The sequence below is a fragment of the Hirundo rustica genome, chromosome 24 (assembly GCF_015227805.2).
Source record: "Hirundo rustica isolate bHirRus1 chromosome 24, bHirRus1.pri.v3, whole genome shotgun sequence".
In the NCBI taxonomy this organism is placed as follows: Eukaryota; Metazoa; Chordata; class Aves; order Passeriformes; family Hirundinidae; genus Hirundo; species Hirundo rustica.
Window position 1 is genome coordinate 5814359 of NC_053473.1, and position 23854 is coordinate 5838212.

At 48.6% G+C, this 23854-nt stretch overlaps 1 protein-coding gene across 5 annotated transcripts in view; it reads right to left on the minus strand.

Annotated features, from left to right (window-relative positions):
- The window catches only part of SRGAP2 (SLIT-ROBO Rho GTPase activating protein 2), a 92661-nt gene that overhangs the window by 23594 nt on the left and 45213 nt on the right, over positions 1-23854 (minus strand). For 4 of the 5 annotated variants that reach the window (XM_040085430.2, XM_040085426.2, XM_040085427.2 and 1 more), the window contains 7 exons: positions 19017-19079; positions 15922-16137; positions 15055-15183; positions 9110-9334; positions 7386-7487; positions 6336-6533; positions 1018-1102 (listed from right to left, as the gene is read on the minus strand). In XM_040085430.2, coding sequence (XP_039941364.1) covers positions 1018-1102; positions 6336-6533; positions 7386-7487; positions 9110-9334; positions 15055-15183; positions 15922-16137; positions 19017-19043 — 982 coding nt within the window. In that variant the 5' untranslated portion in view covers positions 19044-19079. The remainder of the gene's footprint in view (positions 1-1017; positions 1103-6335; positions 6534-7385; positions 7488-9109; positions 9335-15054; positions 15184-15921; positions 16138-19016; positions 19080-23854) is intronic. The other variant, XM_040085428.2, reaches the window with a different exon arrangement.

Below are 23854 nucleotides of genomic sequence, written 5' to 3' on the forward strand. Positions count from 1 at the left end.
CAGTCACACGCCCGTCACTCCCAGACACAAGAAAGATGCCCCGAGGACACAAAACTTTGGCTTCAGCCACCCTTTCTCACTGGAGAGCTGAAGAGATGAGCAACTTTAACCAACCCGACCCAAAGTGAGGCACATCCTCCCCTCCTCTCCCAGCAGCCCGATGAACACGGAACCCTTTAATTACTGCAGCAAGAGGTGCTGCAGCCTGACAGAGCGCTTCCAAACCGAAAGCAAAGCGCTTCAAAGGCCTCATGCTGGCCGAGTTTTCATCCAGCAGATTGGCACAGCACAAGCTGTGGGGAGCTCAGGAACACAGCCCCAGACACAGCCCAGCACGGGGCTGGGCCAGCTCTGACCTGACATTTGGACCGCTCAAACCCTCCCCTCCGCAAGCACCAGGCAGGCCGGTTTCTATGGAAACTTGGATGCGTAGCTCAAGTGGTTCTGGCCAACAGGATTTGCCCATACCGTGAAGGGAAAGAAGTCTGCCTTTGTTCTGGCTCTGACAGCAAATGAATATTCAGCTCTGGCCGCTGCCCCCTGACTGATGCCCTCTAGACAGGCAACATATTTCACATGCTCTGAGATTTGTTTGTGCTTCTCCTAACAAAAAGGAGCCCGGGCTCCCATACACTGGTTTGGTCGGGCTGAACCACCGCGCAAACGAAGGCCCAGCCCATCAATAATTCAGAATTAATCAGTGAATCACAAATTAATGATCTCTGTTGGGCTTGGCCCAACAGAGATGTGATGATATAACCAGGAGGGGGGCGAAGAAGAGGAGGATGAAGGAGGGGGCGGCAGCACACCAGTCAGAGATGCACATTAGTGCCTCATTAAGCATTTCGGTGGTCACCATTCATCAAGCAGCCACCAGGGTGATTTGGCCTCTCCCTCACGCAGATCAGAGGAATGAATGCATAAAACACGGATCACTAACCCAGGGCTGCCAGCCTCAGCTGGGCGATGCAACAAATGCACCGCTGGCCCAGAGCTGTGCTGGGGACACACACTCACTTTCTCCCAGGGTTTTCTGCAGGAGGTCATGCTTGGCCTGCAGCTTCGTGATCAGGTTCCTGCCTTCCAGGTACTCCTTCATTTTCTGTGGAAAAAACAGGAGCGTGAGTGGACAATTCGTTCCTCTGGTCAAACCTTTGGGTGGCAGGATTGGGGACAGGAGGGCAGAGAGACACTGAATTTATAGAGTGACACAAAATTCACAGAGTGACACTGAATTTACAGTTATAAAATCATAGAGAATTTACAGAGTGACACTGAATTTACAGTTTCAAAATGATACTGAATTTACAGTTACAGAGTGACCCCAAATTCAGAGTGACACTGAATATACGGAGTGACACCAAATTCACAGTGCAATACTGAATTTACTGTTAGAGTGACACCTAATTTATAGAGTGACACTGAATTTACAGTTACAGAGTGACCCTAAACTCACAGAGCAACACTGAATTTACAGTTAGAGTGACACTAAATTCAGAGTGATACCAAATTTAGTCATAAAATCATACAGAATTTACGGAGTGACACTGAATTTACAGAGTGACACCGAATTCAGAGTGACACTGAATTTACAGTGACACTAAATTTACAGTGACACTGAATTTGCAGTGACACTGAATTTGCAGTTACAGAATGACACTGAATTTGCAGTGACATCGAATTTGCAGTGACATTGAATTTGCAGTTATAGGATGACACTGAATTTGCAGTGACATTGAATTTGCAGTTATAGAATGACACTGAATTTGCAGTGACACTGAATTTGCAGTTACAGAATGACACTGAATTTGTAGTGACATCAAATTTGCCGTTATAGAATGACACTGAATTTGCAGTGACATTGAATTTGCAGCTGCAGAGTGACACCGAAATTTATAGCTATAGAATAACTCCGTAATTCGTGGTTAAATCATGAATTAAGTCCTGGCTTATGTCTCTCTGGGCAAGTCCAAAGCTCAGGCCACTCACATTTTGAGCCCAGCCAAGCTCGGATCAATGATCTCAGGGGTCTTTTCCAACCTCCACGACGCTGAAATTCAGTGAATTCGTGATCTGTGGGGCAATTTCCATTGCTCCCCTGTGGGATCAGCTGAATGTTTGGCATCTTTGGAGCCATCAGAGGAGCTGTCATCCACCCCTGGGCAGGCACTGAATGAACAATCTGTTTTAACCAACTAAAAGGCGGCTACTGTGCTTGTTCTCTCACTTAACCTCGCTCACCCCACTTCACTTGTCAAACCCAGCCTCTGCCTCCACGCTGGACGATCCACAGGGCTGCACAGAGGGCAGGGGACAAAACAAATACAGATATTACTGGAGTTCAGCTTTCCTCTGGCAGTGGAACATCGTACGGCCACGCAGGCATTTCTCCCACCGCTCTCTGATTTTCCACAGCTCTGCAAATGCTGGGGGTTTTTTGTTGGTTTGATTTGTTTTTTTTTTTGCAGCTCTTTCATCTCTTATCTCGCAGCTCAGAGCAGTTTTATTTATCTTCCCTGAGCTGCAGCATGTGGAATACTCTGCAGCACAGGGGCTGCCCACGTTAGAAGTGGGACACGTTTGCACTCAGAACCACAAACTCTGCAAAATATCACAGAGCGCTCCTTGGAATGATGAGAGAGCTTAAAAATCCGCCAGCAGAATGAGCACAGAGAGAGGATTCTTATCTAACAACGAAATGTTCTCGTCCTAATCAAATCCTCAGATGGTTTAGGTGGGAAGGGACCTCAAAGCTCATCCAGTTCCATGGGCAGGGAAACTTTTCCCCATCCCAGGTTGCTCCAAGCTTTGTCCAGCCTGGCCTTGGACACTTCCAGCTTTCCCCAACTCAATCCACTTCCTTCCAGCTCTGATCTGCACAATGAAACTGAAAATCCTTGAGGTTGAAATTGATGTTTTTAACAACAGGAGAGCCTGGGCTCTGCAGGAGCAGCCTCTGTGCAGGATGGAGAGAGCCAAGTAGAAATAGACACATAAATTAAGAAAGAAATAAAGATATACACACGCTGAGGCAGTAGCGAGGGTGAGGGAAAACCTTCCAGGAACTAGGGAAGCTTCCCCTGAGGGCTCCCCAGCCCTGGTGTGCACTGACACAACAAACAAAAATGGCTTTAATTAACTGCCAAAAGCCCGTGTTTTATGTCCCCTCGCTCGACAACATCGAAAGAAACATTTCACAAGAATTAAGCCCCTTTGGAAAGTCTCAGCACTTCCTGCTTCCTTTATTAATATTTCAATTTTTGTTGTTGTTTCGGAAGAAAACAGGAAGCGCCCTCACCACTACGAAAAATTAATCACATTTTCTGGGGGGAGGGATTTCCCTGTAGAATCTGTTTGCCAAGCCCCAACCGTGTTTCGCTCAATCCGTGAAATTTGTGCAGAAGAAAAGACGGTGAGCCTAAAGTGCAAAAATATCCAGCCTGAAGTGGGGGAGCTGAGGGTAAATCCGGTTCTGGGGGGTCCCAGAGTCACGGGTGAAAGGACAGGAGGGTTGGAAGGCTCAGCTGCAAACAGAAGCTGAGAGAGCAGCAGATCCACTCGTCTTGGCAGAGTTAAGCTCCCCTTTGAAGCAGATCTAAACAGTTTAAGCCCAGCCTAAGGTGGGTCAGGCAGGGCAGGGCAGAGGCACTCGCTGGGACTTGCCAGGCTCTGGCTTCGAGGTCATTAAAGGCATCAACAGGTACCAGGGGTTGCTTTAGAGGAGAAAAAGATGTTCCCATGCACTGCAGCATCTTTATTTTTTTTTTTTTTTTACTATTTCCTCATGCCTAACATTCTGTTCCCTGCCTGTTGCAAGGACGCTGATGAAAAAAAAAAAAAAAAATTAATTTCAAAATAAAGCTTCAGGCTTTTCTCAGCGAATTACAAAGACCCATCATTAGCCCTGGATTTCTGGCGTAATAAAAGCAGTCAAAGGATGAAAAAAAAAAAATGGAATTACAGGAGAACTCCTGAGGATTTCATTTGGGGCAGAGCACAGCTGGAGCTGGGCTAAGTGCAAGCAGAACAAAGCAGCAGAAACGTCTCTGGGTCACCTCCTTGACAATTGAGAGGAGATCAGCTGGGAGTCAGGGCCAGGAGCATTTGGCACCTACAAAACCCAGCACACTGGGCACCCCTGAGCCCAAAGCCTGCAGGATACACATGGGATGAAGCCAGACCAAAATTCAGGATATAGAGAAAAAAAAACATTTCTGCCGCTGCTCCACATCCTGATCCATCTCCAGACAGGAAAACCCAGTGATTTTCCTCTCTCTCACCCCTCCAAGAATAATTCCAAAGCAGGCCCGGGAAGGATGGGGGAGCTGGAGCCAACAGGATCAGCACCACCAGGACCCCCCCAGCTGCAGGATCCAGGAGCAGGAGGATTTTATCCCACATTTCCCCACGTCTGAAGGCCTTGGCAAAAATAAACCTCCCTGAACCCTAAAGCACCTCACCCACCCAGCATTGTCCTGGCTCCTCCTCTTTCCAGAGGTAAAAAAACCCAACGTTTTGCCTAGGAACTGAAATTATGGCGGTTTAGAGGCGCAAGAATGAAATCATTTTCCCCCTTTGCCAGTGGCCAGGTGTGGCTGGTGGCAGCTGTGCCAGGCTCCCTGCCCGGGGGAGCAGGGCTGTCACCATGGCAGCAGCAGCTCATCCCTGGATTTTGGCTCCCTGGAGTCGCTGCTGCTTCCCTGCCTCAGCCACCTGCAGCAGCTCAGGGCTGAGTCCATCCCTCCCTGCACTCTGAGAAGTTTAAATCTGAACACCAATCTCCCTGCGGAGATCCGTCAGCACTGGCGTGCTGGGATGTGCTTCCAGGGGAAATACAGATTATTCCAGGCTGGAGATACTCCAGAGTATCCCTCCACTAAACTCCCATCGCTGTGTTTACCCCAGAGCTCTGCCTAGGAATGCAGCGCACGGAATTTCCTGCTGGAGTCACATTAATATGGAATATTCTTTTAAATCAGCGTTTTCCTCACAGCTCCTGCTCCCCCATCACGAGGTGAGAGGGAATTAAATCTCAATTCTGCGCTGCGCTTTGTTTTTTATCCCCTACACAAAGCTCTGCCCTCAAGCCTCATTAACACCCATCCAGGGCTTTGTGAGACACTGAAGGAGCTGCTCCTCGGAGGTTCAGAGCTGAAAATCCTTATCAAGGCTATTTATAAGCCTGGTCAATAGCAGATCAATGCAGCACCTGATCAGGCTGCTTAAAGAGCTGCTTAACACCACAGCAACAGCATGAAACGGAGAAATATCCCACCCAAAACGAGCCCTGGATTCCCCCTTCTCCCACCTGAACTCAAAACAGCTCTCTCTAGAGAGGAAATGCTCAGAGTTCAATTAAAAATCACGTTTCCAGTTCCATAACCCTGGGCAGGGTGGTCAATCCTGTGTTAATGGGAGCAGCTTCTCCTCTCGCTCCGCTCTATAGCCAGATTCACCTTCAGTGAAGGATTTTGGATTTTTGTAAGTCAAGGCCTAATGATCCATCCTGCCAGGTTAGTGCCATTTGCACTGAAAATTCCGATTTTTAACGAGCAACACCATTCTGGGAAGAAGAAGGTGAAGGATGCCCAAAGGAATGACAAATCTCCATGGTTTTCATCTGCTACTCTGAAGTATTTTGAAACTGGAAACGAATTCAGCAGTCTAACATAAATCTGACGTAAGAAAAAGACACACAGTCTGGCATGAAATTCAATATCAAAAAGCTCTTAGCATCTTGTAAAAAACACTGACTCAATGAAAAGCTTATGCAGGATGAAATTGTAAGATGATAAAAAAAAAATGAAAGAGCTAAACATTATTTTGGTTTGCACTCGTTTTGAAATTTCATATTTACAAGCTATTAAGTTCTTTCTCAGAAAATTCTTTTTCAGATGCAGAAGAGATCAGATTTGACACAATTTACCCACAGACCACACTTGAGTCAACAGAGATATCCCAAAACATTTCCAAAAAACTGTGAGCACACATTTTTAAACCCCAACACACTTCCCCTGCTGGCCCAAAGTGGGCAAGAGAAGCGTTTTTTGTTAGACAAGAGCATCACTTTGCACCCTGTTGTGGGGATAATTCTGAATAGATCCCATTGAAAACTACAGAACCATGGAATGGGCTGGGAAGGATCCTAAAGATGATCCAGGGGCTGGGCAGGGACACCTTCCACTCTGCCAGGCTGCTCCAAGCCTCTCCTGGCCTTGGACACTTCCAGGGATGGCGCAGCCACAGCTGTACCAGGGTCTCACCACCCTCACAGGGCAGAATTTCCTAAAAGGGGAAAAAACCCTCTCCTAAATCCCTAAGAATGAGCCCCTTACTGTGAAGTAGAACTGCTCAGTCTCCTGCTGGTTTGCCCTCCTCTTGGCAATGCTGGGTTTGCTCATGAACGTTTCCGACACCGTGGATTTCACGGACTCCATGGAGTTGCTGTACTGGAAGCAGTCAGAGACATCGAAGTCCTCTATGGTGACAATGTCCTGTATTGTCTGCAGCGTGGCTTCCATCGTCTTCTTCACCTGCCCAGCAAGAAGGAGACGACTCAAAACCTCAAGGTTTTACGTTGTGAGTAAACAACGCAGCGTTTTCACAAGGTAGCAAAGTCCCCCGCAGCACTTTGCTAATAAACAGACATTACTGGTTTCACACCCTGTGTGCTGTAATTAATTTTGGCTCATTAACAGCACAGTCCGTGCAAGCACAGAGCTGGCAGCACCCCGAGCCTGTCAGGACTCCGTGCCAGGATGGCAGCTGTGATCTCACGGGCTGGGATCGGGAGGAGGTGGGAAGAAATTTAACCTCAAAGCAAAGAAAGCTGGAACAAAGATCCTCTAATTGTCTTCTGCAACCGCATCTACTGGGCATCAAATGTTAATTACAAACAGGACTCTGCCGCACTGTGGTTTTTACTGAAGGCCAGAATCAACTTTCCAGACATAAAAGGGGTTGCAAATTTTGCCCCCAAGTTCCTGAACACAGAGGTGCAGAGATTAGATCCCCATTCCTGTCATCTTCTTCTCATCTTGGAGCGGCAATTAAACAAAAATCACTCAGGTTATGCAAACTCACTTCAAAACATTAAATTCCTTCTTTTCCCTTTGCTATCCAAATTGCAGCTTTGGCAACACAGCCATTGTTACCGAGTTAAGGATGGGAAGAGAGAGATCGGGGGGTATTTTACAGGATTCTCTCCACACACCCAACACCCCTGTGAGATCACACAATAATTAAGGCACAAGATGCTTTGGCCTTGACTCTTACCACAAGTGTTGATAAGAAAGGATCACAACAACCAGACTGTTCCAGCATCAGTGCCCAAGAACCACTGGAAGTGGCTGAGAGGGGTTGCTGAGCTTTGGTTATTCACTGACCTCTTCGTTCTCAATCTTGAGCGTCGACAAGCGGGACTGCAGCTGCTGGCACCTCTGCACCAACTCGCTCTGGACTGGCTGCTGGGCACAGAGCTGAGACTCCTGCAGGAGAAGCAGCACAGCAGAGCACTGCAATCACTCATTTATCGGACACAAACGTTCTCTGAAGTGCCGAGCTCCAAAACCTGGTAAACGTGGATTTCAACCAGAGGAGAGGGTTCTGCCAAACTGCAGTTCCCCCCCCGAGAGAGGACTGAACAGCGAGCAGGAGATGATGGCAACATCAGAGGAGAGCTCAGAAACATCAGCTGCCTTCAGTGATGTCAGCTCACTGTGCGTTTTGGAAGTCTGGAGGTGCTTTATCCCAGCTATCTGGATAAATCACATCAAAAATGAGGAATTTGGTTCAGTGCTTCAGCCTGGTGTCCTGGGGCAGGGGCACCAGGGGCTGGGGTCGCTCAGCTGAGCCACCTGCACAGCCCAGCAACAGGCACAGGTCACTCCTGAACGAACCCAGGGCAGCTGAAATAAAACAGCACAGGCTGGGGACCTGTCACAGACACCAGAACACCCAGGCTCCCTGAGCTGCTCACTCTCACTCTCACTCCACGAGGCAGCTCTTCCCTTCTGTTTGTTCTGGCTTTTCTGTGGGTTTTTTACAAGAAAACACTGACCTCACTGCCCGGGGCTGTTTCTTCAGAGACAGAACTTGAAACTGGGAGTTTTACCCACCCCTGCACACACACACAGGATCACATATTCTGATTTGATCTGCTGCGTGCGGCACCATTGCAGCAAGATCATCAGCTGCATTTCTAAACAATCCTCTGGCCTTAAGAAGCAGCGAGATAAATGATTCAGTGAACGGGAGCTGCTCCTGAACCAGACTCTGCAGGTAATTCCTTTTCTTCCCACGATCTTACAGTATCAGAAGCAGAGAAAAATCCAGGAAAAGGTCATTTGCAGTCTGAAGGTTTCACTTAAAACGGGAGAGACAAAGAAGAGCCTGGAGCAGTGGCTGTAAGAAACCATCCTCCAGTCTGCGCTCGGGGGGAAATCTGGAAATCCAACCAACTGCCCTAAATTGTCACACCGTGCACGTGCTCTCGCTCAGAACCAATTTCAGCTTGTGGGACTCCCAACAGCTCCCAGCTGAGCGACCACATCCTGATAAACCCCCAAAAGAGAAGGGTTTGCCCTGCCAGAACTGAGGAGTCCTCTGAGAGCCCCGGCTCACAAGGAGGATGCAAAAAGCACCACTACAAAGCATCTGTGCTCTCAGCCCGCACGCTCAGATGCTGCAGAAAAAACAGCGTTCAGGTTTCTTAAATTGGCCCTTCCAGTCTCGAAACTCAGAGGCTGTTCTGGGGATTAACCTGTGGGTTGAAGGAAAAGTGTTTCCTACTCCCATCTAATATTAAACCTAATTAAGCATTTTCACCTCCGGTGAAGGGAGGATCAGGATCAGCTCGGATTTAAGAGCAGCGTTTGCTCCTTTTCACAGAACCTTTGGGGCTGCAAGGGGCCTCTGGAGACCATGCAGCTTTGACAGCCAAAAAAGTAAAATACAAACACCTCTGCCACGAGCCTCTGCTTAATCCTCACATCATCTCCCACCTCTCAGGCTCCCAAAAAACCCCAAACAGGCGGCCCTGGAAGGGGGTGAATTTCTCAGAAACGAGGGCGACCAACAGGCAGAGCTGGAGGAGGGCCCCACAACTGACCATGTCCCCCATGTGCGGCTGGAACTCGAACTTCATGGGCGGGCAGAAGACGTTGTTGTACATCTCCATCAGCCTCTGCTTGTCGCTGTTGGCGTCCAGGTTCTCCACGGCGTTCTCGATGGCGTCCAGCCCCTCGTGCTTGGACTGCTCCAGGTTCAGCTCGGCCGACAGGAACGTCCTCAGGGCTCTGTTGAGGCTGGCGTGGTAGCCCAGGTCACAGCACTGCTGGAAAAACACACGCAGTTCCAGGTGAATAAAGCAGGATGCAAAAAGCTGCAGAGCGTCTCTGCTCTCGGGTTGCGCGCTCAGGCGCCGCAAAAAAAGAAAACAAAACCCACTCAGCATTTAGGTTTCTTAAATTGGCCCTTCCAAACTCAAAATTCAGAGGCTGTCTTGGGTTAATCAGGAATGATTAACTTGTGGGTTAATCAGGAATGTCCTCATAGTAGCCCAGGTCACAGCACTGTTGGAAAAACACACGCAGTTCCAGGTGAATAAAGCAGGATGCAAAAAGCTGCAAAGCATCTTCAGGTGCTGCAAAAAAAAAAACCCCAAAACAACCCAGTACTTAGGTTTCTTAAACTGGCCCTTCCAAACTCAAAATTCAGAGGCTGTCTTGGGTTAATCAGGAATGATTGACTTGTGGGTTAATCAGGAATGTCCTCATAGTAGCCCACTGCTGGAAAAACACACGCAGTTCCAGGTGAATAAAGCAGGATGCAAAAAGCTGCAAAGCGTCTCTGCTCTCAGGCTGCACACTCAGGTGCTGCAAAAAAAAACCCCAAACAACCCAGTATTTAGGTTTCTTAAACCGGCCCTTCCAAACTCAAAATTCAGAGGCTGTCCTGGGGATTAACCTGTGGGTTGATCAGGAATGTCCTCGTGGTAGCCCAGGTCACAGCTCTGCTGGAAAAACACACGTAATTCCAGGTGAATAAAGGGAATGAAGCTCTGGAGTGGGGATCTGAACGCCTCCAAAGGCAGGAGCTGTATGAATGGGGAAGGAGTTGTGGGTTTTTGGTCATCTCCTGGGTGGCAGGGAGGTCCCACGTCCCTCACTGTCTGCACAGAGCACCTCAACCTGTAACCACATGCAAATTTTATCACCATGTTATAATGATATAGCTTAAGTTATAAAAAAGAATGTAAGCTTAAATTATTGTAACAGTTTGTGGAGTTTTCTTGGAGTTTTAGAGACTCATTTCATCCAAAAGTGAAGTGGTGAAGTTCAACAGCAGGGCAGCAGATTTCCCTCGATTCTAACCTGACTTTTAGGGGTCTTGTCCCTATGAATACACTCAAAAATCCTTAAAAACCATCATTTAAAGCAAGAGGAAAGCAAGGCACTGAAGGGCTATTGGCGAGACAAGACACAGGATTTGGGTCACCCATAAAGGCCAATCTGCACCCCAATAATCCCATCATTCCAGCAAACTGCTTCATCCCGAGTACTTCAGGAAGGAGGAGCATGACCTGGACATGAAAACAGAGTCATCCAAAACCCAGCAGCCACCAGTGGGATGATTTCACTGCTGGGGCGAGACAGAAGAGCAAAAAACTTTGAAGCAAGAAGTGGTTATGGTCAAGAATTTCCTGGCTGTGGCTGACACTGGGATGATGTCACTGGGAGACAATCAAGCAGCTCCATTTCCACCACTGCAGAGCCAAGTTTTTCATGTTTCAGAAGAGGAGGGGAAAAAAAAAAAAAAAGGAGCTTTTCATAAGTATGAGATCAGAACCAGCCTGGATTTTTCAGCCATCTCATAAAGCGAGCAAGAAGGAGCCCACCTTCCTGGAATTACGAGCAAGATTACATCCACTAGGAGAACATCCAAAAAGGAAAGAAAGAGACCATCTGCTTGATTGCTGTGCTGCTCTGTAAGCAAAATTCACATGAAAACTCCTCCTCGCCCTTCATTTGGGTCTCATCACTGCCATTGTTTGCAAACGCAGAGGCAAAAAAAGGGGGGGAAAAGAAGACGGGGTGGGGGGAGAGGGAAGGGAAACTGCTGGACCATTCCCTGCTCCCACAGAATTCCTGCCACCGAGGGCTGGAAGCCTGGCTCTTGTGCCAAACAAGCTGTGGCAGGTGTGAAGCCTTGGAAAAAGAGCTGCAGTCGCTGGTTGGGCTGCAGGCAGAGAATTAAGGGACTTTGCATTCAATCAGAAAAGAACAAAACCAGCCAAGCAAAAAAAAAAAAAACCAAAAAAACCAAAAAAAAACCAAAAAAACCCATCCAAACCAAAACAAAAAAGCAAAACAAAAGAGGCTTGATTGAGAATGTGCACGTGTGGAGGCAGCCTTGGATCAAGAGGCACTCACAGCTCCTGCTCGCTCTGCAGGGCTGGTCCTGCAGCTGGGGGGGAAAACGGGACTGGGACAAGGAGCAGGATTTAACAGCAGCACTCAACTCCTCCCCACAGCACGAGGAGAGCAGCCAGGCCAAGGCAGGGTCACCTGGAGGTGACACAGGGACACGTCCAGGTGGCTTTGGGGTGTCTGCAGAGAGGGAAACTCCAGAACCTCCCCAGACAGCTCCTCCAGGGCTCTGCCACCCTCATGGATAGAAACTTCCTCATTTGAGGTGGAATTTCTTGTGTTTGCTGATCCTTGTTCTGCTGCTGAACAGAGCCTGGCACCATCCTGACATCCCTTGGGGAGATTTGTTTGGATTGCTGAGAGATTTGTATGGATTGATGGGATATTTGTATGGATTGGTATTTGTATGGATTGGTATTTGTATGGATTGATGGGATGTTTGTATGGATTGGTATTTGTATGGATTGCTGAGAGATTTGTATGGATTGATGGGATGTTTGTATGGATTGGTATTTGTATGGATTGATGAGAGATTTGTATGGATTGATGGGACCCCTCTCAGCCTTCCCTTCTCCAGCCTGACCAGCTCCAGCACCCCAGTTTCTCCTCATCAGGGAGATGCTCCAGACCCCAAATCACCTTTGTGGGTTCTGCTGGGATGCTCCAGACCCCAAATCACCTTTGTGGGTTCTGCTGGGATGCTCCAGACCCCAAATCACCTTTGTGGGTTCTGCTGGACCCTCTCCAGCAGCTCCTTGTCATTCCTCACCTGCAGAGCCCAGGACTGGACACAACTCCTGCTGTGGGACAGGGGCTTGTGCACCCTCCCAGTGTGACCAGTTTGTCCCCAGAAGTGCACTGGGAGGACTGGGAATCCCATGTGCCACGCCCCACCTCGCTCAGGCAGAAATGCCTTGCCTCTTTGCTACTGACAGAAAACATTTCCCAGCCCACTCCCCCACTTTAAAGGATTTTTTTTTTTTCTTTTTAAAGTCCAGCGTTGCATGTTCATAAATGCACCAGTCCTGCCATCCCTTTTCTGGGTTATATAAATGTTTGATGGATCGTTCTCCAAGGAAATCAATTTTTTATAAGAATTTAATGATAACTCATTCAAATTCACTTCCCAACATGACAGCTGATTAACCCTTTGCCTTCAAACAGGCCTCAAAAACAGAAGATTTAAGGGGGGAAAGCCCTTTGTTATAAAATGCAATTCACATTTGGAAGGGGAAGGATGAGACCCTGGAGTAAGCCACCGTGGAACACCGATCCCTAGAAGAGCAAACTGCGACTCACACAGGTTTTTATCTTCTTTTTTTTCCAATCCTGTCCTAGTGACCCTTTTATAAATATGAGTTAATGCAAACTTCCCCATTACTGTAATATTTCATTAGCATCAAAGAGCTGCCTCAGTCCCCAAAGTCAGGAAATCCAAAACTACTGGGCTATGGCAGAAACTATTTATTGCTCTTAACTCTCGACAAAGAATTAACTCCCTGTTATCCTTCCCCGCACACTGCAGAGGGAACAATGTGCTGGATAAACATGACATTAAACACAAAGTTCAAAACTGGTTTTAACTAACACAATCTCCTTGTAAGCAACTTTGAAGCTTACTTTTGTATTATATTTCAAAATTCAATATCACCAAGTGATTAGATCGAGGGAAGGCATTACAGCCTGGATTAAAAATCACATTTTTATTCAAGTCAGACGGCTCAGATAACCATCACTGGTTATAATTGTTAATTTTCAATCCTTCAGCATCAAAGGCATTAATAAATCTATCTTCCCTGTGTCTGAACAATGAGATAACTGAACTCCATCTCCAAGTCCCACGTCCTTCCACGCCTGAACACAGAGCATGGACAACACTTTGATTCTGAAGACGATGGGAACTTGCAGAGTTAAACTGAATGCTCCAAGGGCAGGGACTCACCCAGAGCCACCAGGGCTCATCCCTAGGAACAGACAAACCCCTGGAATTCAGAACTTTGGACTTTTCTTCTGCCATGCCCCAGACACAGCTGGGACTGCCCAGGGGGAGCAGCCCTTCCTCCCAGGCTGGGCAGCCCAGATCGGTCCTGTCCTGCTGAAAACGCCTCAGCCCTGCGCTTACAAATTATTCCAGGCTTGTGAAACCCAACTGGAACCTTTGCCACCTGTGACAGATGAAAATACACCAAGAGCAGGCAACTGAACCAGGCAGCATCTGGGGGAAGACTCGAGAGAAGGGCTTTAGATGAAAAAAAGAAATTAAAACAATTAAATCAGCCCGATGCTGGCGAAATTAATCCCAACCCTGTAGCTTTGATAGAAATATATACAGAGAGCTCTAATTCCTTAAAAACCCAGGGCCACGCAGTTAAGGCCGAGCAAAGGTTAACCCAAACAGGGCTCCTAAAAAAGGCAGCAGGAATAAACAGGCCAGGGCTCTCCAGGGCGGCAATCCTGCACACCACGACGTCTGGAAATAACAGCATTTCTCAAAGCCGCCCTCGGTGACAGCCCTGACCTCCAAAGGACAGGTTTAAATCAACACCTGGCACAAGAGCACTGCAGGCAAGTTTATCATCAGCTGAATAAATGCATCCTATAGACTGCTGGTTATTCTAATAGCTGAGTAATTAATAGAGATCTGAGGGCTCTTTATTGCCTGCGTCTAGAGACTCTTGTGCTCATCACTCCCTGCTCCTCCAGGCTCTGCAGCCTTGGAAGGGGAGCAGGATCCAGCAGAGCCCACACTCAGCATGTCCAGGCGGTTCCATGCTTGGCAAAAACCTCAGGGTTCCTGACTGCCTTTGCTGAGCTTTCAAAAATCGGAATTTTGGGGGGTTTTTTGGTGTTTTGGTATTTTTTTTTTCAGGTGCAGAATTGCTGCCCCCTGAATGGGGAGCAAAATATATTCCCTGGGAGTGGGGAGACTGAAATATGTTCTGCTGGGCAGGGAGAGGATCTGAGGGAAGGGCTGGAGCTGCGTCAGGGACGTTTGGGATGGAGATCAGAGAAAGGTTCTTCCCCCAGAGGGTGCTGGGGCACTGAGCAGGCTCTGCAGGGAACGGGAACTGCTCCAAACCTTCCAGAGCTCCAGCAGTGCCTGGACAGCACCCTCGGGCACAGGGTGGGATTTTGGGGTGTCTGTGCAGGGCCAGGAGCTGGACTGGATGATCCCTTCCCACTCAGAATATTCCATAATTCAATGACTTTTCCAAAACCAGTTAAAAGCGGCTTTAGGAAACGCTTCTGAACTCCCTCTCTTCTGCCAAATTTCTTCTGTGCTGTTTCTACAGCTAAAAAAAAAAAAACCACTTTTTTTTTTTTTTTTAACATGCCTCTGAGTTAGAATCCTGTGGGTTTCGCTTGAAGCAGCCAAATGAAAACGTCAGGCAGCAGGGTGACACCGAAGCTGGGTTCTCCCTCTCAGTGCCTCGTTTCTTGTCTGGTGGCCACCTGAGAAAAAGCTCCTGCCACAGCTTAACGTGCAACCATCGGGCCACTGCCAGCCCCAGGCTGCCCAGCCCAGCTGTGCAGAGGCTTCCAGCTGTGCAGAGGCTTCCAGCTGTGCTGGGGCAGGGGATGCTGAGGGAGCAGAGGGACGTGGGAGGCTCCTGGCAGCACTTACATCAATGAGATCAGACAGGTCGTGGATGTAGTACTTGAACACCGAGGCATTGGTGGCTTCCAGGGCCAGCAGATACTCGTTCCTTGCCTTGATTGCCTTCAGCCTGTTCTCTGTGTACTTGGCTTGGCGCTGAAAGACAGAAAAAACCAGAACACGGCATGAAAAGAGGTGAGCAGCACTCGGAGCAACACCAGAGAGCCCTGAACAAATCTCACTCTGCTCGCACGGGTTTTGCCCTTTTGGATCCCAGTTTTGCCACGGCTCCAAGACTCGAAATGCAGATTAATTATTTAGATGTGTTTAAGCGTTGTTACTCTGGATTGGAAATCTTCAGACTGTGGGATGGGGAGGATTAAATGAGGAATAAAGGGACGAGGGGGTTTAGGAGGCTCCAGCACCACCAGAGAAGCCCAGGAGGGTCTGAGGGTTGCTATGGGCACCCCACCTCTTCCCTGGGCTGAACTTGGTCCCTCCAGAGCCCAAATCCATCCCAAAATAACTCCTTTCCTTCAGCTGGCTTGAACCTTAGGGCTGAACCGCTGGAGTGACCCATTGGCTCTGCCCCCAAAGCCAGTTTGGGAGTGCTGGGCTCCCTGGAGCACAGGCCTTGTGCTCTGCACATCAAAAATCATCCCATTAACCACAGCTTCCAAGCAGGCAACTGCTGCTTCCCCACTCCAAGCTGATCTCAGCTTTTTGTGCCACGCCTGGGATATTCCCTGGGATAACACAAATTTCACCTGAGCATCCTGAAGGAAACTCGCTGCTGGCTTTGCCGTTCCTCCAGCTGACTAAAACCTTCCCAAAGAATGGGATCTGGGTTTCAGGAGGGAACCAGAGGCTCCCGTGCACCCTGCCAATCAATACCTTCTCCTTCATCTTCTCGATTTTTTTGACGGAGCTCCTCCGGACGTGTTTCTCCTCAAACTTGACGTTGGAGGTGGAGTCGGGGGAGCGCGGGGTCTGCTTGTCCTCCTGCTTCACTGACTTCCCAATCTGCTTCTCCTCCTGCTTCTCGGCCTCCTTCAGCTTGCTCTGGGCGCTGATGCTGTCGGCGTTGTACATGTGGTAGGTTTTCATCACCTGCAGACAACAAAAACCAACACTCAGGGCCCGGCAAGGCAGCGCCGGCCGTCGGTCTGAAATACCTGGACCAGAAAAAGAAAAAAAAAAACAAACAAAAACCACTCAGAGAAAAAAAACTTCCCACGTCAGAAAAGGCGGGCAGGAGGTGCCTGAGAGAGCGTGGCTCCCGAAATGAATCCCGAATCCAAGCGGGTGATTCCGCAGCTGCGGCTTTGTTTGGCTTGGGCGAGCGCCTCGTGCACGAGAAGCAAAGAGGAGGCTGCAGACCAAACCCAGCCTCCTTGGGCGCTCAGAGGAAACGACAGGGCAGGAAAACGAGAGCTTTTCAGCAGCAGGTAAGGCTTCTGAAGGGAGCCCTGTCAGCCCTTCACCTGGGGGAATCAGAGCTGGAGAAAACACGGCAGGGTGCAAACCCGCTCCCAGCGCAGCGCCCCGCGAGAGCCGCTCAGGCGCCGCCTGCTCCAGTCAAATTTGGGACGTAAAAGTACCTCTGGGCACCTTCTGTAACAACCAAATTCATAAACAAGCGCGGTTCTTGCATTTAGGGAGACACAGAGCCTGTGCTGTACGGGCAACTTCTACAGCAGCACGTTTTTATAAGTAAATATAGATAAATATCCCCCCAGTCACAAAAATCCCATTTGTTTCACGTGATATCAATGTCTAGATTTGTGTCGAGCAAATAGAGCCAAAGGACACGAGACGTAAACCAGTTTTTTATCCATAAACACCAAGCAGTTTGAATCCCACACCGAAACAAACACGATACAAGACTCACGGGAAGGGCAAAAAAAAAAATTAAATAAAGCACAATTGTATAAAGTCACCCATTCCAGCAGCAGTAAAGGCTCCACTTGTGAACAATCTGATTTATTTCAGATGAAAACGCGTTTACAGCTGTTTTGCACCAGAAGATAACACAATTTTACCCAAGTGGGCCGCGTGCTCCCCCTCTGCAGCGATCAGCAGAGGTCCCAGATCCAAAGAGACTCTGGATTTAAAGATGAAAGGAAAATGTGACTGCAGCCAGTGCTAAAGAACATCCTGAATAATTCACACACCCGCACTCCCAGCCCCTGCAGATGCTCAGACTGCAGAGCAGGCGTTTATAATTATAATAATTGATGCAAAGGAGTTGCTTTTCCCCTCTCGCTCAGAGCAGAGCTGGCAGAGAGCGGAAGCAGAGGGAGAAATCCCAGTTTTAACGGGATTTTAACGGTTTTGTGCCCCTCTGGCAGCCACGGGCTCTGGTGTGGGGACACCGGCGACTCACTGAGGGCAAAATGGAACAGGACAAAAAGAAATGAAAAGTTGGGAGAACCCTCTGTGTTTTGTTTGTGTAGAGAAAGGGAGGATTTCACCCAGATCCACTTTGCCTTAAAGCAGGGATTCTGCCAATCCTCTGGATATGGAATCAGGGAATCGCTGAGGTTGGGAAAGATCTCCAGGATCATCCAAGCTTTGGTGGATCCCCACTTCGTCACCCTGAGCGCCACATCCAGCAGAAAAAGAGGTGGAATTATTTCTAAAAGTACCATTAAATTGAATCACTGGTGGGGTGGCTTTAATTCCAGAAAAAAAAAAAAAAAAGAAAAAAGCATCTTTTAGCATGATAAGAAGTGTCTTTTTGCAAAGGAAAATGTTTTCTGGTGAAGGGACAATTTATAGAGCTCTGCAGCAGGAGGAATGAATAAATAGATTTAAAATTCCCAGCACTGCCTTACAAAGCATCAATACCTTACATCACTTTGTTTAGCAAAGGCTGAATTCCGGAAGCTCTTCCTTCCAAGCGTAGAGAAATCAGCAGAATTCACTGTTTGGCTCAAAAAAAATGACCTGTCAGAGCCTGGCACCCAGAAATGATCCCCTGTCCATGAAATTCCACTCAGCAGCCACTCCAGAGCCAGCTGAACTCGGATCAGAAACTGACCTCAGCTCCTAAAATCTGTTTTTAGAGGCAGATCCACGTCCTTCCTCAGGATCCCATCCACGACACGACACAAAAAGCCGAGCTGTTGATGCCCCCAAATACAAACCCATTTCTGGAGCGCTGATTTGCCTGAGTATTTGGCTTTGAGTTTCTGACAGCAACAAATTGTAATGAAACAATTCCCTCTCCACATTCTCCTGATACAGGGGATTTCAGGCAACCCCCTGAAATTCTGTAACACTGAATTTCTTCCCCTCCAATTTCACAGGGTCAATATGCCACGGGCTGAGAAACAAGCCTGGCTCACCTTTGCGAGGGAGGAAGGCCAGAACATAAATCTCAGCGTCACGAGCCAACAAATCACTAAGGAAGGACAAAATAAAATGCATTTTTTGAGCCACCCAACAGTGAGTTCTGCTTTTAAAGAAGAGAACTCGCTCAGCAACAGCTGCAGAAAGCAGAATTGTCATCAAGCAAGAGGCTTTTCCATTCATCTGTGTGAGGAGAAGAAAAATCCCCAGGCAGCACGTGAACCCCTGGGGACACATCCCTCCTCCTCCTCCTCCTCGGTGTCGCCAGTGGATTTACCGAGAAGGAAAAAGCACAGATGGGAAATCCTTCCTCTAAAAGGAGCTGTTCTGCTGAGAGCTGAGGGATAAATAAGCTCAGTGGGTGCCTCTGAAGGCTCAAACCCCAAGACTTTTGGCCTATTTGGAAATAATTCTCCCATCTCTGGCTCTTTTTTAAAGCACCACTGCAGCAAAGTAAAATGAAGGTGAGACCTTTGGTGGGGGCCAACACTTCGGAGAGGTGAAACAACACGAGGACAGAGGGGTAAAAAAATGGGATTTATGGAGCTTTGTAGCAGGGAGCGCAGCCTTGGTGGCAGAAGTCAAACACTTCTCCCTTCTGCCCGAGGAGATGCCAAGAAATCAGTTTGATTTACCGTGTAGAGTTCATTCAGGACCTTCATCAAGTCCTCCTGGAGCTGCAGTCCCACTTCCTTGCTCTGCAACAGAACAGAGAAACGAAAGTGAATTGAGGAAGACGCTGCAGAGGCAGAGGAAGCGAGCACGGGGGCACCCACAAATAATTCAGACCCAATTGAGCACCGCCGCTTGTGCCGGCAAATCCAATCAGTGCCCAGCCCGGAGGCGCTCGGGGTCACGCTGCACCAGGAGAGGAATAAACCAAAACCAGGGACGGGCACGGCCAGAAAAGCTCTGCGGAAGGAAATTTCCAGCCAACGTTGAGGTTTTCCATTTTCCAGCCTGAAAAGACGGAATTCTTCCCGTTTTCACGGGATCGGGCAAAGCCGTGGGTAGAGGACAGCTTGGTGTGGGAGCTGAAGAAAAGCAGGGTAAGGAACGTAACAGGAATAACTTAATTCACTTTATGGATTTTATTCACTCGCTGCCCACTAAGGCAGCACTCCCGTGCTCGAGCCCTCACGTTACAAGCGCTTAATATCTACTGGGGCAAGCAAATGTGATAAATTCAAGATTATTTATGCCTACAACATTCAGGAAAAGAAGCAGATAAAGAGGCCATGTAGCCAAACCCAGGCTTAAACCAACATTTCTGCCCAGGAAGTCAAGATAGCGCCAAGCCATGAGGAAAAAACCCAACAACACACTGAGAAACTGAAAAGCCAGAAGAGAAAGATTATCTGATTTAAATTTAAATTATTCTTTTCCCCATACTGCCCAGTTCAGCAGCGCTCAGAGTGTGTTTCTGAGTTTAAAAAATTGCTTTATCAGAGGCTTTTTTTTTATTATTTTGGGGTGTTGTGGGTTCAGACCAGCCTGGAATCGCTCTGTTGGCAGCACAATGGGATTCCCAAGCATCCAGCCCCCAATCCTTTGGATTCTCCACATGTTCCAATCCCGTACTCCTCACCCTGCTGCCCAGGTGCTACAGCAAAAAAAGAGCACCTGACACAAAGGCTGACCAAGGAAAGCCTTCCCTGAGGAGTCCCTAATTTAGAGAAGAGCACAGAGCTGGTGATCCCCAACCTCCAGGAACAAACCTCTGGGATTGGCACCTCTGGAAGCAGAAGGAGCTGAGGCTGCTGCTCACCCCTGCAGAGATCTGGGTCGCTGTGGGTTCTTTATCTTCTTTTCTCCTCTTAGAGCTGGGATTAAATGCTCAGGAAATGCAGTTTTCATGTTCTGACTCAGGTGTTTATCAATTCTCACCTATGGTACAGTCTCACAAGCTGTGAGTCCTGGCTAACGAAGCGAAAAACAGCCCCGTCTCTAACTCCTTCCAAGGTCTTTAAAGCACTAATTGTCCAATTATGAGATGACACCTGGATTATTTTTACTTTTAACCCAATAAGCAACCACCCCTGGCCCCTCAATGCCAACTTTTCCACCCAATTACAAAACATCACCCAAACCCACAAAGAAGAAGGTGAAAAAGAAGGACTCAGCCTCTGCCCTAAATCCTCCATCTTGCTTTATAAATATTATTATGTACTAAAACATTAAATCCTAATTTTTCCACCCTGTGCTGTCACACACTTCTATCCAAACCACACACCCACAACCCCAGCACTGTCACTCAGTTTTGGAATCCTCTCCCACAGCCTCGAGTCAAACGCAGCGTTCACTTGGGGGTCAGTGCATTTTAGCACAGAAAGCCTGGAATTCTGAGCTTCCAGGGCTCCAACAGGTCGCCAGGGTTTTCTGGCTGCCTTTTCCTCCACGTGCAGATGATGAATGGAAGTGACTGCCTGGCTCTGCCTGCAGTGCCCCGAGCACTGAACTTTTCTCACAGGAGCTTTCCAGCCACGGCTCCCAGTGCTGCTGGAACTGCCTGGCCCCATCATCTGTCTCCCACCCGGCTCTTTCCAGCCCATTTCGCTCATTTCTTGCACTAAAAAAATATGGCTCACTCGCTGCACAAACTGCTGAAGCATCAATTATACGACCAGAGATTAAAATGAGCATTTTAATGCAGATTCGGGTTGAAAGGGGTGAGGAAGACGCCAAATTGTCAAAACACAAAACTCTCTGTGCTTCCAAATGAGCTCTGGAGAAAGGAGCTGCTGGATTGCTGGACTGGAAAAATCCCTTCCATTAAGATGAAGGTAAGACAGATCACAGGGGACACCAGAACAAGAGCTGTGCAATGAGCACTGTTAATGTAAAACTGTTCCCTGCACTGATTCCACAAAAAAAAAAAAAAAAAAAAAAAGTCTAGGAGCAAAAAAGCTGAGCTGGCTCACCCTGATAAATGAAAATACCTTGGAGGAAGCAGAAGGGTTTGCTTGGGAAAGTCAGAGGAAAATGGATTGGACCTCAGGAAAAAGTTGTTGCTGGGGCGCAGTGGAGGGAGGTGGAGGTGATGCACAAAGAATTTCCCTGAATTCCCACAGAATTCGAAGTGCAGATTAAAGGCTGCTGATCCCACTGCCATGGAGGCACGAGAGATTCCAGCATCATTCCAGCCAGAAACTGCCACGGAATTACGAATAAAATCCATGCCAAGGAAAGACAACAACAGTCCTGGCAGCTGTGAATGTCTCGATATCAACTGCTATTGCAGCAGCAAATTCTGCATTGTTCTGTATTTTCTCTCTTACTCTGTGTGTTTTGCAAAGGCAGAATGATTCATTTCGTAAACAAGGCAAGAAATAAAAGATATTCTGATCAGCTTTACTGGGATCTGCTCCTGGCTGTAGCTCCCTTAACGTGAGGAAGGGCTTGTGCAACAAAATCTTCATTAACTGGCTCCACTAATGAGCTGGGTGTGTGGGGTGGGGGTGTCCCCACAAAATGTGTGTCCTTATCTGATCAGGTTAAACCCTTCTCCTGGATGTGGGAGATGATCTGGCTGGAGGAGCATCCTTGGGACACAGCGCAGGAGCTCCCTGCTCAGGTGAGGATGCAGGAATGGGGCAGCTGCTCCGCTGTGCTGGGCAGTGAGAGGTCACCAAGAACCCCCCACAGAATCACAGAATCACAACCAGGCTGCAAGAGACCTCCAAGACCATCGACTCCAACCCAGCCCCAACACCTCAACTAAACCCTGGCACCCAGTGCAACCTCCAGGCTTTGAACACACCCAGGGATGGTGACTCCACCACCTCCCTGGGCAGAGCATTCCAGACTTTATCACCCTTTCTGTAAAACACTTTTTCCTAATATCCAACCTGTATTCCCTTGGTGCAGCTTGAGGCTGTGTCCTCTGGTTCTGTCAGTGCTGCCTGGAGAAAGAGACCAACCCCAGCTGGCCCCAGCCACCTTTCAGGGAGTTGTGGTGACAAGGTCACCTGTGAGTGTCCTTTTCTCCAGGATGAACAACCCCAGCTCCCTCAAGTGGTCCTCATGGGGCTTGTGCTCCAAACCCATCACCAGCCACATTGCTGGATGAGGAGGAGGAAGAGGAGGAGGACTTCCCTTCCTCTGGAAATCAGGGAGGTGATGAACACACCTTCCCTTCCTCTGCACACCTGGGATGATGAACACACCTTCCCTTCCTCTGCACACCATGGAGGTGATGAACACACCTTCCCTTCCCCTGCACACCATGGAGGTGATGAACACACCTTCCCTTCCTCTGCACACCAGAGGTGATGAACACACCTTCCCTTCCCCTGCACACCAGGGATGATGAACACACCTTCCCTTCCCCTGCACACCAGGGGTGATGAACACACCTTCCCTTCCCCTGCACACCAAGGAGGTGATGAACACACCTTCCCTTCCTCTGCACACCAGAGGTGATGAACACACCTTCCCTTCCTCTGCACACCAAGGAGGTGATGAACACACCTTCCCTTCCTCTGCACACCAGAGGTGATGAACACACCTTCCCTTCCCCTGCACACCAGAGGTGATGAACACACCTTCCCTTCCCCTGCACACCAAGGAGGTGATGAACACACCTTCCCTTCCTCTGCACACCAGAGGTGATGAACACACCTTCCCTTCCCCTGCACACCAGGGATGATGAACACACCTTCCCTTCCCCCGCACACCAGAGGTGATGAACACACCTTCCCTCCTCCGCACACCACGCAAGCACCAGCAGCACCCACGGAAGTCCCAGCAGGAAGTGGCAGCAATGCCAGGCTGGGGATGCAGGTTTTCCCCAGCCCAGGAGGCTGCTGTGAGCACACACGCTCCTTTGTTACTCCAGGGTGTATCTGCACCATGTGCAGGCCTGGAGGTTCTGCCACCCCTGGCTGGAACATAAATTCCCAGCACGGGCTGTGCCAGCTCCTGAACGGCCTCTTTGTTCCAGCCCTCCTCCCCTCCACCTCCCCTCTAATTTAATCAAGATGTTTTTGGGATTCTACTGCGGGGCTCTTCCGCATTCCACCCAACATTAACGACTTCAGCTTCCAAATATTTGGGGGGGGTGGGGGGCGGATAATAGAGAGGAGAGCTCAGGAACGCTGTCAACATTTTCTGCCCTGGATCTCCAGCCCCAGCACGGTCCTCCCAAGCCTGTCAGAAAGATGGGATGGCTTCAAAAGCAACATTCCCTGGAGCTCCTGAGGTGCCTTCCCCATAAACCCAACAACAGCCAAGGGAGGGTGAATGTGTAACACACACAGATAACAAGATTTTTATCTAATTTGCTGCCTCAAGTTGTGTCAGAGGGTGACAGCTGGAGCTGGAGCCCAAACCTGCTGATTCTAGAACAATATCGGGTCTCTGCATCTATTAGAAGTAAGAATTAAATATGCCTAGGTGGAGAAAAAACATTAAATACATTTTTTTTTTTCAATCATGGTGGAGTGAGCATAAGGATGCCAGGAGGGGAGCAGGG